The sequence below is a fragment of the Haliotis rubra genome, unplaced genomic scaffold, assembly GCF_003918875.1.
Source record: "Haliotis rubra isolate DU_JTF1 unplaced genomic scaffold, ASM391887v1 Scf206, whole genome shotgun sequence".
Lineage (NCBI taxonomy): Eukaryota > Metazoa > Mollusca > Gastropoda > Lepetellida > Haliotidae > Haliotis > Haliotis rubra.
In genome coordinates this window covers 1,475,360-1,489,962 of record NW_025766070.1, presented here as the reverse complement: position 1 = coordinate 1,489,962, position 14,603 = coordinate 1,475,360, and the positions used below count along the sequence as shown (strand labels likewise).

The 14,603-nt window shown below is 41.2% G+C and overlaps 1 protein-coding gene across 2 annotated transcripts; it reads left to right on the top strand.

Annotated features, from left to right (window-relative positions):
• The first annotated feature begins 651 nt into the window (after positions 1 to 651).
• LOC124276133 (bile acid-CoA:amino acid N-acyltransferase-like) lies at positions 652 to 13,271 on the top strand. Of its 2 annotated transcripts, none has more exons than XM_046711805.1 (9): positions 652 to 726; positions 5,176 to 5,517; positions 6,183 to 6,446; positions 7,921 to 8,090; positions 8,671 to 8,784; positions 9,357 to 9,445; positions 10,039 to 10,129; positions 11,118 to 11,319; positions 12,959 to 13,271. In XM_046711805.1, the coding sequence occupies exons 2-9, from the start codon at positions 5,202 to 5,204 to the stop codon at positions 13,072 to 13,074; spliced, it is 1,362 nt and encodes a 453-aa protein (XP_046567761.1). In that variant the 5' UTR covers positions 652 to 726; positions 5,176 to 5,201; the 3' UTR covers positions 13,075 to 13,271. The 2 variants fall into 2 exon arrangements, with proteins under 2 accessions (XP_046567761.1, XP_046567760.1); XM_046711804.1 differs by lacking the exon at positions 652 to 726 and adding an exon at positions 800 to 1,135.
• The last annotated feature ends 1,332 nt before the right edge of the window (positions 13,272 to 14,603 follow it).

The following is a 14,603-nucleotide window of genomic DNA, read 5'->3' as shown; positions in this document are numbered from 1 at the left end:
GACACTGACATCTCTGTTTTTCGTTCTGTTTTTGACCCGGAAGTTTGGAGACCAAGGAAAGGTCACTCTAAACAAAGTTTAACGTTTTGCATCTAGAATATAGATTATGAAAAGCACCCGTAATTTTTTATCGTAGGAGCATGACAATGATACATTTGGTACTGATTTGACTAAACAGAGTATTCAACACATCCGATTTCAAGACAACGAGGTGGGTCTTGTAAAAGCATCAACGGCCTATTCACCATCTTTTCCTCAAAGTTTTCGGTGCATAAAAACCGATATTGCCTCCAGACTACGAATTTAATCAAGACAACGTTCGTAACATTCTCTAACAATTAGTCGATGGCTTCTACTTGTATTGATGTAAACGTGAAAATCCACGTTCAAATACTAGTAAGTAGGGGGCATTCTGGTAGTTAGTCTCTGAACATTTTTAGGGAACATTCTGGTAGTTAGTCTCTGAATATTTTTAAACATTTAAATTAAACAATTCATTTTCAATTGAAAAATAGCCCTGGTGAGAAGAGAGATTTAGAACCTGGGGTAATCTAGACTTGCTTCATTTCGGGCTTTCTGCAAAAGTTTATGTCAAACGTTCAAATAAGTGTATGAAGCTTCATAAAATATCTTCAGCCCTGTTGTCTGTGACGGGCTTCCATACAAAATCCCGATACCCAAATCGCGCATGTGTATGAATCTGTGTTGGGAGTGTTTTGGTGGCAGGTAAGTTATAATGTGTAATACTGATGCTTAATTACTGCATAATGCATGTGCATGTGTTCGTATTAACATATAAAGTATCAGCTGAAGCGTATCAAACAGGTGTGTTGTCCAAAGTTCAGCTTGACAGACCACGTGTTATTGCGTGGATTGATGTCATTTCTTGTTGGCTACTTATATACGTTTAGTAGCGTTTCTGGGGGAATGTTGGCACGAAATAGGACGGCCCTCCCCAACAGTTGTTTACTAACTATCAGCGCTACGGCCTGGCATGTAACTGATACACATCGATGGTCTCGATTATATGGTCTCTGGTAACACTACCTCTCGCCTTGTTGAGAATGCAGTCATGGGTCGCAGAAGGGCGTCGATTTTAGAGTTACATCCCTTGGATTGCAACCCTCGAAAAAGTGTAAGTCAGTTTTCGGTGTTGTTTCAATTAGCAATCTCGAATAAGATTGTTTTAACTTTCTGTAACAAAAAATCATTACAAGTCCACCCTGTTAAAAAGTGTGAAACACTGGGTAAACTTTCTCAAATTTAATGCACAACAGACGAGCAAAGCTCCTTGTCATGACGTAAATATCACAAAACATGCACATGATAATTGTTTTCACCGCATTGTGATGAATAGAATATCTTAATGCAGTTTTTTACCATCTAGATGATAACAAAACCAATCAAATACAGTTAGCTATATAGAGTGACATGCTGGGATTGTTGTTTATTTACAAAATGTTTAAGTCACGTAACTGCTTCATAACTTGATGCGTCTCTTACCGTTTTCGTCCAAATTTCACGCCAAACTCAAATCATATACGTTCCACAGGCAAGTGAAGATCTTTTCCTTCACTACCAGGCAGTCTGTCTCACAGTCCGTGAACCACAATATTGTACCCTCCGCCCAGCCCATTTTGCAGTTCTAAGGCCCTAAATAAAGCAAGTCTAGATTTCCTCATGTTCTAAATCTCCCTTCTCACCGGGGCTCCTTTTCAATTGAAAATGAATTGTTTAATTTAATTTTTTTAGATATAGTCAGAGACTTAGTGTTAATCTAACTACCAGGATATCACACTGTCCCCTGCTTATTTGAACGTGGATTTTCACGATTACATATAGAAGCCAGCGACTAATTGTTAGAGAGTCTAACGGCCGGTGTCTTGATTAAATACGTAGTCTGGAATCAATATTTATTGTTTTTTCTTGGACTGGAAGTACTGGGTCATTCGAAAACTTTTAGGAAAAAATGGTAAATAGGCCGTTGATGTTTTTACAAGACCCACCTTGTTGTCTCAAAATCGGATGTGTCGAATACTCTGTTTTGTCAAGTCAGTACTATATGTATCATTAGGGCAGCATTTTTATTTTGTTTGTTTCTCATCGCCCGCCCGACCTTTCTAAATAAAAAATAACCAAAAAATAATAATAATAAAACCTTTATTTTCAATCCGACACCACCGACTGTTCGCGTACCTAAATCGTACCGCCTCGTCGTATTACATGTGTATCTTTCACTCAGTCGCTGCCACAAGTCAAAAGAACGCAAGAAATTGTAATAAGAGTTACAATAAATGAGAATCAAGAACATTATTCAGATGATTTTGTCTTTATCAAGTTTGTTTTTGTTTTTTTCCTTTTTGCCGACCGACCGACCCATGTTCAGAATTTGGTGGCTACGTGAAACACCCACAACAAAAAATGATGCCCTTAACATGCACCTTCGAGAAAACTTTACGGGCGCTTTTCATAATCTATATTCTAGATAAAAATACATTAAACGTAATTTGTTTAGAGTGACCTTTCATTGGTTTCCAAATTTCCGGGGCAAAATCAAAACAACGAGAGATATCAGCGTCCGAAAAATTGTTTACCGTCAAAACCCAAGTGCAGACATGTTTACCAAGTGTTTATGTCGATTAAAGGTGGGAGTACACACACCTTTCGACATAATCATAACAACACGTCAGACTCATAGGTCGGGAGATATATACAGAAGAAGCGTCCCTATTTTTAGTTTGAGAAACGCGTTGTTTTCTCGCCATTCAATTAAACGACACACGAAATTAGAAAAGACATGTATCTTTGTCTTCTAAAACAAGACGCCATCCGAGTATATACAATGTGTTAGGCGCCACACATCTATTTATAGTGCGACAAATTGGGTCAAACACTGAAAACATATACATGTAATCCGACAATACTCACCCGAGTTCCAGTGTCACTGTTTTTGACCAAGAGATAAGAACACCCTCTGACAACTCACGTTTAACTAAAAAGAACAAATCTATCACAGTTTAGACTTAGGTTCACGTATAAGCTTGAACACCAACAGTTGGAAGTTGTTCACTGATCAGGCGTAATACCATTGTTTATTATATTTATAGCCTCCAATAAGGGAAAACCAAGTTCTATAGATAGTCAACTTCTTTATTGCAATGGGTGCGACGTTTCGGTGTATAGTCCGTTTGGCTCAAAAGCGGACCGATGAATTGCGATCTAACTCGAAAACTAATTAACTGGCTGTCCCTTTCTCTGCACTCCTCCCTCGTAACAAATAGTGAACTGTGTCAAAATTTTAATGATCGATTGTTAAACAACTTTTTTTAATTTTAGAACATAAATTCTGCAAACAAATCACAGAGTTGGTCTGATGTTTTGATTATGATCAGCGTTTCATTGAGTATTTTATGTTTATTAGTTTTCGAGTTAGATTGCAATTCATCGGTCCGCTTTTGAGCCAAACGGACTAGTTAACACCGTTATCAAGCATGTGGTGATAACGCTGTTAGTACCTACACCGAAACGTCGCACTCATTGCACTATAGAAGTTGACTAGCCTAGTTTTTCTTCATCTTAACAACTTCTAAAATGCCTTTCAAAGTAGTCCCAAATATTTCGAAACATAGCATTCAGGTGTACGACGTGCACCTCAAGTTCTATTTTGCATATAGTCTTACAATATGTAATTGAAGATGTATATGATATAATACACCCGTGAAGATCCGAGTCAGAATTGGTCTTCACCAACCCATGCTTGTCGTAAGGGGCGACTAACAGGATCGGGTGGTCAGGCTTGCTGACTCGGTTGACACACAATGGCGGATCCAGGAGTTTAGAGAAAGGTTAGGGGGAAATGCTCCTCAGGGGAAACTATTTCGGGGTAAAGGGGGGATCCGCCTCTGGATCCGCCCCTGACACATGTCCTCGTATCCAAGTTACGTAGATCGATGCTAATGCCGTTGATCACTGGATCGTCTGGTCCAGACTCGTTTATTTACAGACCTCCGCCATATAGCTGTAATATTGCTGAGTGCGACGTTAAGCAACAAACAAAGGTACAGTTCCATGGCCAATTTGTTATATTTTACGTACGCTTGGGTGAGGTCATTTTGCTGCTTATTATGGTATGGTCCGGTAAGTGGTGCAGATACGGTGCAAACCTGAAAATGATGGTATGAAGTTCATCTCTGGTGGGCCCCATGAAGATCCGGGTTAGAACTGATCTTCAGTAACCCATGCTTGTCGTAAGAGGCAACTAAAGGGATCAGGTGGTCAGGCTCGCTGACTTCCTTGACCCGTGTCATCGGTTCCCAATTGCGTAGATCGATGCTCATGCTGTTGATCACTGGATTGTCTGGTCCAGCTTCTGTGTGATGAGATAAAAAAGGGACAAAAACCTTTTAAACTTGCTGTATCTGATACAATCAAATACTAGTAAGTAAACGATGTGATGTAGAATTCATTTGGTAGTAAATTTGTAAAAGTTGTTTTTTTGTTACATACGGAAATGTGAAAACTGACAACAATGTGCGACAATATTTACGACTATTTTTTTCCACCTTTTAATGAGTATTTTTAAAATTAATTTGTGATAAAGGAATATAGTGTATGTTGATTTCCTTTTATTTTAGCGAGTACCTTTTCAGGTATTTAGGCTGTTCCGAAAAGAAAACAGAAGGCATCAAACAGTGTTCAGAGAGGAATTATTTTATAATTACATCCCTACACTATCTAATATGTGTTAGTTTCACAGTGCGTCGATATTAGAGTTACATCCCTTGGATTGCAACCCTCGAAAAGTGTAAGAGTTAGTTTTCGGTGTTGGTTCAATTAGCAATCTCGAATAAGATTGTTTTAACTTTCTGTAACAACACATTATTACAAGTCCACCCAGTTAAAAAGTGTGAAACACTGGGCAAACTTTATCAAATTTAATGCACAACAGACGAGCAAAGCTCCTTGTCATGACGTAAATATCACAAATCATGCACATGATAATTGTTTTCACCTCATTGCTGTAGACTATCTTAATGCAGTTTTATACCATCTAGATGATAACAAAACCAATCAAATATAGTTAGCTATAGTGACATGCGGGGATTGTTGTTTATTTACAATATGTTTAAGTCACTTTGTAAATCATGGAATAAATACTGTTTTCGCTGATTTCAGAAGCCAGAATTCTGGCTGGATAGGACATGGTGCTGCGAAAGCTAATCGTTCACAATTTCATCAAGTCGTTTATTAAAATAGAAAAGAGATCATCAGTTGTGATATTCAAATACTCACTGACAACAATGGTTGGTCCATCGCTTCATGTCAGCCAACCGGAAGTGCTTGTGGACGAGAAAGTACGTGTTACTGTGACTGGTCTTCGGAGACATCAGAAGGTTACCTTGCTGTCGACGCAGGTAGAAAACAACAAGAACTTTGCATCGTGTGGTCACTTTGTGGCGGATGACCATGGCAGTGTCGACACCTTCGTCCACGAGAGTCACGGGGGAACTTATTCAGGTTGGTCGAAGTCTTCGTAAGTCATTCGTCCCGAGTATCGATGAGTATGTAGTAACATTGCGCTCTACAAAGGACACACAAATATATTAGTTTCATATTAAACCACCAAAACCATGGAAGTGTAAATACGTATAATGTACTTTTAGGACGTTTTAATTTAGGTCGCTGTATATATCTGTATACATTTCTACCACATTTAGCACCAAAGCTTTGAATCGGCTGATTGGCTGCCAAAATACCCCTTTCACATGGCTGTTGCTCTTGTAGGGTAGCCTAGTGGATAAAGCGTTTGCTCGTCATGTCGAAGATCCGGGTTCGATTCCCCACATGGGTACAATGAGTGAAGCCCATTTCTGGTGTCCCCGCCGTGATATTGCTGGAATATTGCTAAAAGCGGAGTAAAGCTAAACTCCCTCACTCACTGTTGCTCTTGTTTTCAGTTATTGTTTTCAATGATCAGGATTTCATTATTTACAGACCTCCGCGAATAGCTGGGAAAATACTCTGTAGGGTACTTTTTGTACCTATATGTTAGAGCAATCTGCGGTATCCCAATAAAACAATTAAAGTCACTCACTATTATGACTTCAGTCATAAAGAAGAGCTGTTCAGTTCAGATGATGATATTAACATAACAGTTTTAACATGAAATCCATTTTGTTCAGGTTTACAACCGATGGGCTTATTCACATCCACGCGAGAACCGTTCGGGACATCCCGATTATTGAAGCTAGATGTCACTACACCGTATGACGTGACACTGTCAATACACGATGACCACAGGGAGTTTGCGCCACTGGCTCGAGAGTATATGCTGTCGCATTCAGCGCTAGCTGAGACGTCACTCAAACGATGGTACATGAGACCCGGTGTCAAGAAAATTATCGTTGACGAAGACGGAATCTACGGCGCGTTGCTTTTACCACCAGGTACAGAAAACTATGACGTGGGGTCTAATTTGGTTTAAATATCTAAGCTTATTGTAAGCATGGATCCTAGGTTTCAGTATGTCACTGCATCTTGTGGATCCCATACCTGCTATTGACAGGTCTTGTGTACTTGTCAATGACTCGTTCCATGATTTGCAAAATTGTTGATTGGTGCCATGAAAACCATTTTTATGGTTACCCATGTATCAAGTGCATAATGTTAGATTAAAGTGACCGTTTGCCTAAAGAGGGGTTACCATATCATTATTTATCTAGTTTTATATGGATACAATTTCAAATTATAAATCAGTGTTTAAGTAAAGTTGTGAATTTTGTGATCCTTAGCAAAGTGTGAGTAGTATATAAAGTTGTGTTGTCGGAAAGAAATGTTGCCCACGAGCTCTTGACAGGTGAAGTATACAAAGGGTTAGTTGTTCAAGGTCAGGAACAGTGCTGGTACTTTGGGTATGATCGTATTAACTGCTCGTTTTAAAGACCAACTCCATGGTGTGGTGGAAAGACTGAGCGGAAGGTTGTCGATTCGTTAATTCGGCGCTTCTGGCATTAATGGGGAAAAAGACTGGCCGGCTCGGTTTTTTTTGTTTGTTGCTGTTTAAGGCTGCACTCAGCAATATTCCAGGTATATGGTCTGTAAATATTCGAGGCTGGACCAGACAATCCAGTGATCAACAGCAGGAGCTTCGATCCACGCAATCAGGATACGATGACATGTTTTAACCAAGTTAGCGAGCCTGAGCCCCTTAGTCGCCTCTTACGACAAGCATGGGATGCTGAAGACCAAATCTAATATCTTTACGGGGGCTGGTCCGCGTGGAGTTAGTATAGTGTCTAGGTTATCCGTGTCAAACTGCAGTATGGTATCTCCGTAGGCTATCACTATGGAACCGACACTGGCCTGGATTAAAGTATTAAACACCAAAAAGGTGTTTTACATGTTTGGCTGAAAGGTAATAGTTCTACTGTCAACTGGTGTGGTCAAGTGTCATCGTGTCCTTTGTTTTATGAAAGGCCTTTATAGGGATTCCTGTTTGAATGGTTTGGCTATATTGCTGTTTACCACTTTAATGAAACCGGCCATGATGCTGATACATCAATACATATAATCAGGATGATTTGTGATTCGAACCCGCTATCGCCGGCTTCTAGCACGCCTAGGATTTCCCAACAGAAAACCTCTTCCCATAATGACGTTCTGTACAGTATGCATTATGTTTTGTAAGCGGACAGCAATGAGAAGGGGCGGCTGGGTAGCCAAGTGGTTAATGCGTTCGCTCGTCACGCCCAAGACCTGGGTTCGATTTCACACATGGGTTCAAAGTGTGAAGCCCATTTCTGGTGTTCCCCGTCGTGATCTTGCTGGAATATTGCTAAAACAGCAGCGTAAAACAACACCCACTCACTCACTCAGCAATGAGAAGTTCTAACTGGAAACTACCTGTGCTACTTACCCCAGGTGAAGGTCCGTTCCCTGGTATTGTGGACGTGTTTGGTATGGCTGGCGGCATCATGGACTACAGAGCAGCGCTCCTGGCATCTCACGGATTCGCTGCCTTCTCTCTGGCCTACATCGCCTATAAGGACCTTCCAAAAAAGCCAGAGGACTTGGATGTAAAGTATTTCCTGGTACGATGTTTGTATTTCTGAATTCACAAATCAAATAAAATTAATGCCTGTTTATATTGAATAGGTGAGTTAGATTTGAACAATATTACAGTTGCACTCTCGCTGCTAAATATGACACAGAGAACCAAACAGGTCAAGAACATTTGCTTCTTAGATAATTAAACGAATATGATGGGTAAGGTGCTGACACACTAAGAATCGTATTTCAGGAAAATAGTATCAATTCTATTGACCATTTATGAGGGCAATGTTATGTTTTGTGGACCTAAGAAAGTGAACTTGACCTAGGCCAGCGGCCAAAGTCATTGTCAGTTGCATGGGTCCATAAAAATATCCTATTATAGTTTCTTACGACAAGCAGAAGGAATGTACGCCTGAAGAAAAACGTCGGAGATTTTGCAGAATAGGTTCCCCGCATTCTACTGCTTGTCGTAAGAAACTAGCACACATGTGACGTATCGCTTGTCATTTCAGTCTCGTAAAGAAAGACAGTCATGTGACCAGCCTCTCGTCCAATGGGAAAGCTGTATGTGCGTAAAGCTCAGTTTATGATGTATTAATAGTCATTTTGAAACTTCAGAGAGGCGTTGAATGGCTTGCTGGTCAGTCGGTGGTTGCTCGCGGTGGAGTTGGGATGATCGGTCACTGTGTTGGAGGTAGCCTGTGTATGACCACATCGACACTTTCTCCCCATGTAAGTAGATGGTGGTGCGTAAGTGTCCATATATGTATTCCCCTTTGGGTACCCAGTCTACTGAAGATTTGATTCGAAGGTTAGACAGGTTTAGTTTGGTTTGGTTGTTGTTTAATGCCGCACTCAGCAATATTCTAGCTGTATGGCGGCGGTCTGTAAATACTCGAGTCTGGACCAGACAATCCAGTGATCAACATCATGAGCATCGATCTACGCAACATACAACGATAACATGCGTCAACCAAGTCAGCGAGCCTGACCACCCGATCCCTCTTACGACAAGCATGGGTTGCTGACGACGACCAATTCTAACCCCCATCTTCGATGGTTGCCTCTTACGACAAGCATGGGTTGCTGACGACCAATTCTAACACCCCCATCTTCAATGGTTGCCTCTTACGACAAGCATGGGTTGCTGACGACCAATTCTAACCCGGAACTTCGCGGCGTTATGAGGCGTCAAAATGTCACATAGTTTAGATAGATTATTTTGATTGGGTGCTCTGAATTGTATTTTTCAGACATTTGATTGTGTCTTCTTGGCTGAGTACAACACAGTCGTATATTTCCAGGTGAAAGTATTGGTAAGCACCAATGGCAACCCCTTCATGATGCTCCCCCAGGATATTTACATTGACGATATTGCAGTGCGTGGGACCAAGTAAGGAAAGCCAACGTCAAGTATAAATTAGACTGCTTCTATTCTAAATACGTAATTGTGAAGATCTCGCTTTTTACTGCCAACGTTACAAATGGCGCAAGGGGCGGTTGGGTAGCCTAGTGGTTAAAGCGTTCGCTCGTCACGCCGAAGACTCGGATTCGATTCCCTACATTGGTACAATGTATGAAGCCCATTTCTGGTGTCAGGCTCCGTGATATTGCTGGAATATTGTTACATGCGTCGTTGAACTAAACTCACTCACTCACTACAAATGGCGCAAGCTTTTCTAGGGGATACACGAATTACTGCTTCGACGAAGTTGACAACAATTTAGATGCCCATGTATGAAACCTCAGTGAGAAAGCTGAAAGCTGGAAATTGTGTGAACACATATTCACTGTTTGGATCATAAGTATAATGAGTGACTATTGTTTTACGCAGCTCTTAGCAATATTCTAGCAATATCATGGCGGGGACACAAGAAATGGGCTTCACACACTGTGCATTATGTGCACCCGAACCGGGTCTTCAGCGTGACGAGCGGTACTCACTAGGCCACCTACCGCCCTCATAATTACATATTTTCCCCCTAGGTTCGACGTGAGAAAGTGCACATTCACTGATGAAGGAGTGATACAGAGAGATGCATTTAAGGAGTACAACCTAAAGGAGCATATCTTACCGGTAGTACTTAATTATTTGCTCAATGTTTTAAATTCATGAAAGTAATGTTTCTGTTTTAACGCGTCATTCTTTCAAGAACTGACCCATTTCACAGGCATTCTCCACCATTCCTCGGGGCGTTTATATGCTTGTTGGGTATAGACGGTTCTTGGTGGGTACAAAAGGTGCTTCTTGATCAAATTATCCAATCTGTTGTTAAACATAGGCCCGGAGCCCTTGTTTTACAAATGCCTAGATATTAATCAGTGCTGTGTGCCTGACTTAGTCCTTGTTGAATAAGAGTTATCTTTAGTTTATATTTGGGTGAATGAGTGAATCCCATTGTAACCAACTGTTCATGGACATCGACCTACACATGTATCATTGGCCTCATTTGTACGGTATTCCAACCAATACATGAGAGTTCAGGACATATGAAAAAGCTTATTTTGGTTTGGTTTCTTGTTTTACGCCGCACTCAGCAATATTCCAGCCATATGTCTGCGGCCTGCAGATAATCGAGTCGGGACCAGACAGTCCAGTGAGCAACAGCATGAGCATCGATCTGTGCAACTGGGAACCCATGACATGTGGCAACCCAGTCGGCGAGCCTGACCACCTGATCCCGTTAGTCGCCTCTTACGACAAGCATGGGTTACTGAAGATCAGTTCTAACCGGGATCTCCTATCTTGAGGACACACTTGATGCTGTTACTAAAGGGATGTCAGTGATTTTTTTTCCCTATGTAAAATTAGGTGAAAAATCTACAGGCTTTTCCATGTGATAGTCACGGATGCCGCCAGTTGGTAGCCTTTTCGCAAACCCGGTAATCATCACCCTTTGACAGCTACTGAAAAACATGCGTGTTATACAGTCGTACAGTGGATTCTGCGCTCAGCAGAGGATTATTAAACGTCAATACCTTCAGCTGAGATTTCTGTCGCTTTTTATTGGCATGAATGTAATCAAATCTTACCCACATGGATAACATTTTATGATCGGTTATAGATTTGGCGACGGGATATTAAGACATTGATAGTCGTTGGAGAAGAAGATTTGTGTGTTGACCCTCTGTGGCAGCATGACCTTGAAGCAGCCATACCAGGTGATAAAAAGAAGAACTTCCGCTTTGTGTACTACCCGGGGGCAGGTCACCTGATTGAACCGCCATATTCTCCACTGTGTAAGGCATCATACAACAAAATACTTGGTAAGTACATGTTAACCCAATATGCCTAACCGTGCCTATCAGTGAGTGAGTGAGTTTAGTTTTACGCCGCTTTTAGCAATATTCCAGCAATATCACGGCGAGGGACACCAGAAATTGGCTTCACACACTTTACCCATGTGGAGAATCGAACCGGGGCCTTCGACGTGACGAGCGAACGCTTTAACCACTAGGCTACCCAACCGCTCCTAACCCTTAACCCTTATCACTTAAGGATACTATTAGGACTCAGTTGATGAGTACTGAGACCAGTCCTTGTGATACGGGTTAGTGACCTTCTCGTGTGCTAGGAAAGGACTTAACTATCTTTGGATTGTCTACCATAAATTAGGTTGCAGCACTAACTCCCTCACTCACTCATGACCTGATTCAAGTTCTTGACCATAATGGTGAGATTACATGGGCATTTCGCATAAGAGTAAATGCATTTAGATTTGAATTTTTGAATCAAGATAAATTAGGTAATAGTTTCATTATAATATCTAAGGCGCCACAATTCACCATAGGCCTATAGAGAGAGTTGCGTCAGTTGGACATGCCACAAGCCTATGTTTGTGGGTTCGAATCCGAGCGCGTCAGCGTTTCTAGGTTTGTCAGCCCCATACCATGGGTTTCATCAAAGAGGTAAACTTCAGAGACTTACATCACTTCGGGCGTCGGGCTTCCCTCCACATGTAACTGGAATAATGTTTAAAGCCTTCTCAAAGCCTTCTCAAAGCCAACTCACTCCAACAGCTATGGATATATTAATGACAAATTGATAATGTGTCATTTCCTGATATGCACCACTCATGAATGGGAGGGGCGGTGGGGTAGCCGAGTGGTTAAAGCATTCTCTCGTCACGTCGAAGACCGGAGTTCCTCACATGGGTACAATTGTGTGATGCCCATCGAAAAAGTAGTAAACGTCAGAGAACTGCAACACCTGTCGCCAACACACAAACTAACACAGGCCATATAACTGAGGTAGTATTAGGTTTAGGAAGTTTTTAACACTATTCCATGTAGGGCTGGGTCCAAATTTTCTACTCGGGTACCCCACCTTTTGTTACCCTACCCTTCCCGGATACCCGTTCTGTTAATTCCTGACATCAACTATGTAAGAAGTGACCATATATTTTGCAGCTCGGAGGCTAAAATTTCGAGTTTTTCAATGTCTTAATCATGTATTATATTCAAAACAAGTGACTGTAATTATGTCTAAATCTTCAGAGCCAATACAGCCTTTTAATCATGAAATAATAATATATTACTTTGTTTAATCTATTAGTCACATGATCATAATGGGTCCAGGTATTGAGACGGGTACCCGGGTCCAACTCATTACCCACCCGTCCCGTGTATCCGGGTTACCCGTCCAAGCCCGAATTCCAGCTGCAAGAAATGAGCCTCACACTGTAACTGTGCTAGTTTCATGTACAACACATAAATGTCACTGCAGAGCAAACTTACAGCATGACTTCAACGTGTCACATACCATCATGAATTCCTTTTCGTTTCACGGGAAAGTCTGCAGGCCAAAATCCCGATTTTCGCAGATACATTTGATCAGCATTAATATTTAGCTGTAGGCTTTTACCAATGGTCACGCGTAACTTGAGTTACCTCCCTTGCATTGTAGGCGTCACTCACCTGTGGGGCGGGGAGGAAGAACATCACCTGCCGGCTCAGGAGGATGCGTGGCGAGAGATACTGATGTTCCTCAATACACACATGACTCCGAAATCTCAGTTGTGACCTATGACACGCTTGTGATCAGTTCAGATCAGAGCTCCGTCGTAACAGATAGTAAACAGAGATATCTGTTCACAGTGGTTTCTGACAGCTATTTTAAATTTGTTTCACATTGTTTATTCCAGTATTGTTAATTGATGTGTTACAGAAGATGGAAGATATGCAAGGAGAATTGATTAAATAAAAGGCTGTGAATGGTATTATGATGCCTTGCATGTTTTTATCCCGCCCAGCATGTAGATTGATGCTCATGCTGTTGATCACGTGATTGTCTGATCCAGTTTATTTACAGACCGCTATCATAAAGCTGCAGTAACACTTTGAGCGGCGTTCAACAACAACAAACCACCCCCCACCCCACCCACCCCAAAAACAACAACAACAAACAAAACAAAACAACAACAACAAAAAAACCAAAAAAGCACAAAAAGAACCAAAAAACAGTACCCTACACCGTTAGCTAAAAATTCTAGCTATATGGCGGTGGTCTGTGAATAATCGAGTCTGGACCAGACAATCCAGTGATCAACATCATGAGCATCGATCTACGCAACTGGGATACGATGACGTGTCAACCAAGTGAGCGAGCCTGACCACCTGATCCCATTAGTCGTCTCTTACGAGGTTACTGAAGATCAATTCTAACCCGGATCTTCACGGGTAACATCTTGACTGAACGTTCTCGCAAAACAACCTACTCGAGTATACACCGTAGCACACTGTGACCCCTGCCTTTATATGTAAGGCCACGTTGGTATACTTAAATACTCAAACAAACTTAGATACGAGAAACGTCCGGGCGGTGGCGTAGCACAGTGGTCAAAACGTTTGCTTGTAACGCCGAAAGGCCCGTGTTTAAATCCCTTCATGGGCAACATGTGTCAAGTCAATTTCTGGTTTCCCCTTCCGTGATGGTGGTTGAATATTGCTGCAAGAGGCGAAATATGCACGCTCGCTGAAAGCCACATTTGACATGACATCTCGTCTTGTTTGTCGTTTAACACGCCACTCAACAATATTCTATCTATATGACGGCTGTCTGTAAATACTCGAATCTGGTCCAGACAATCTAGTGACTGACATTATGAGCATAGTTAACACCACTGACTGACTGACATGTATGCAACCCCTTATTTGCTACAAGACCATGCCGACACAGTTTATATAGCAGCTACGGTGTAAACCTGGGGCATAAAACACAACACCACTCACTCACTCACTGTAATTATGTTACTCGTGATCAGTTTTTTATACTATATATGGAAACCACTTTAGCAATATCATTTCGAAAGATCTCCACGATTCAATCGCTACCTATATGTGCCACGGTAAATAATTACTGTAATAATAAATGAATTATATTTTTTAATAAGCAACATTTGAACAATTACAAAATATATGGATATTATACTGTATATAAAATTGCATGTAACAGACGAGTATAAATACAGCAATACGAATGGCCGGATGTACAATGGACAAATACAATGATATTGAAGACCAAATGCAATGTGTAAGGGAATGTAAATAAC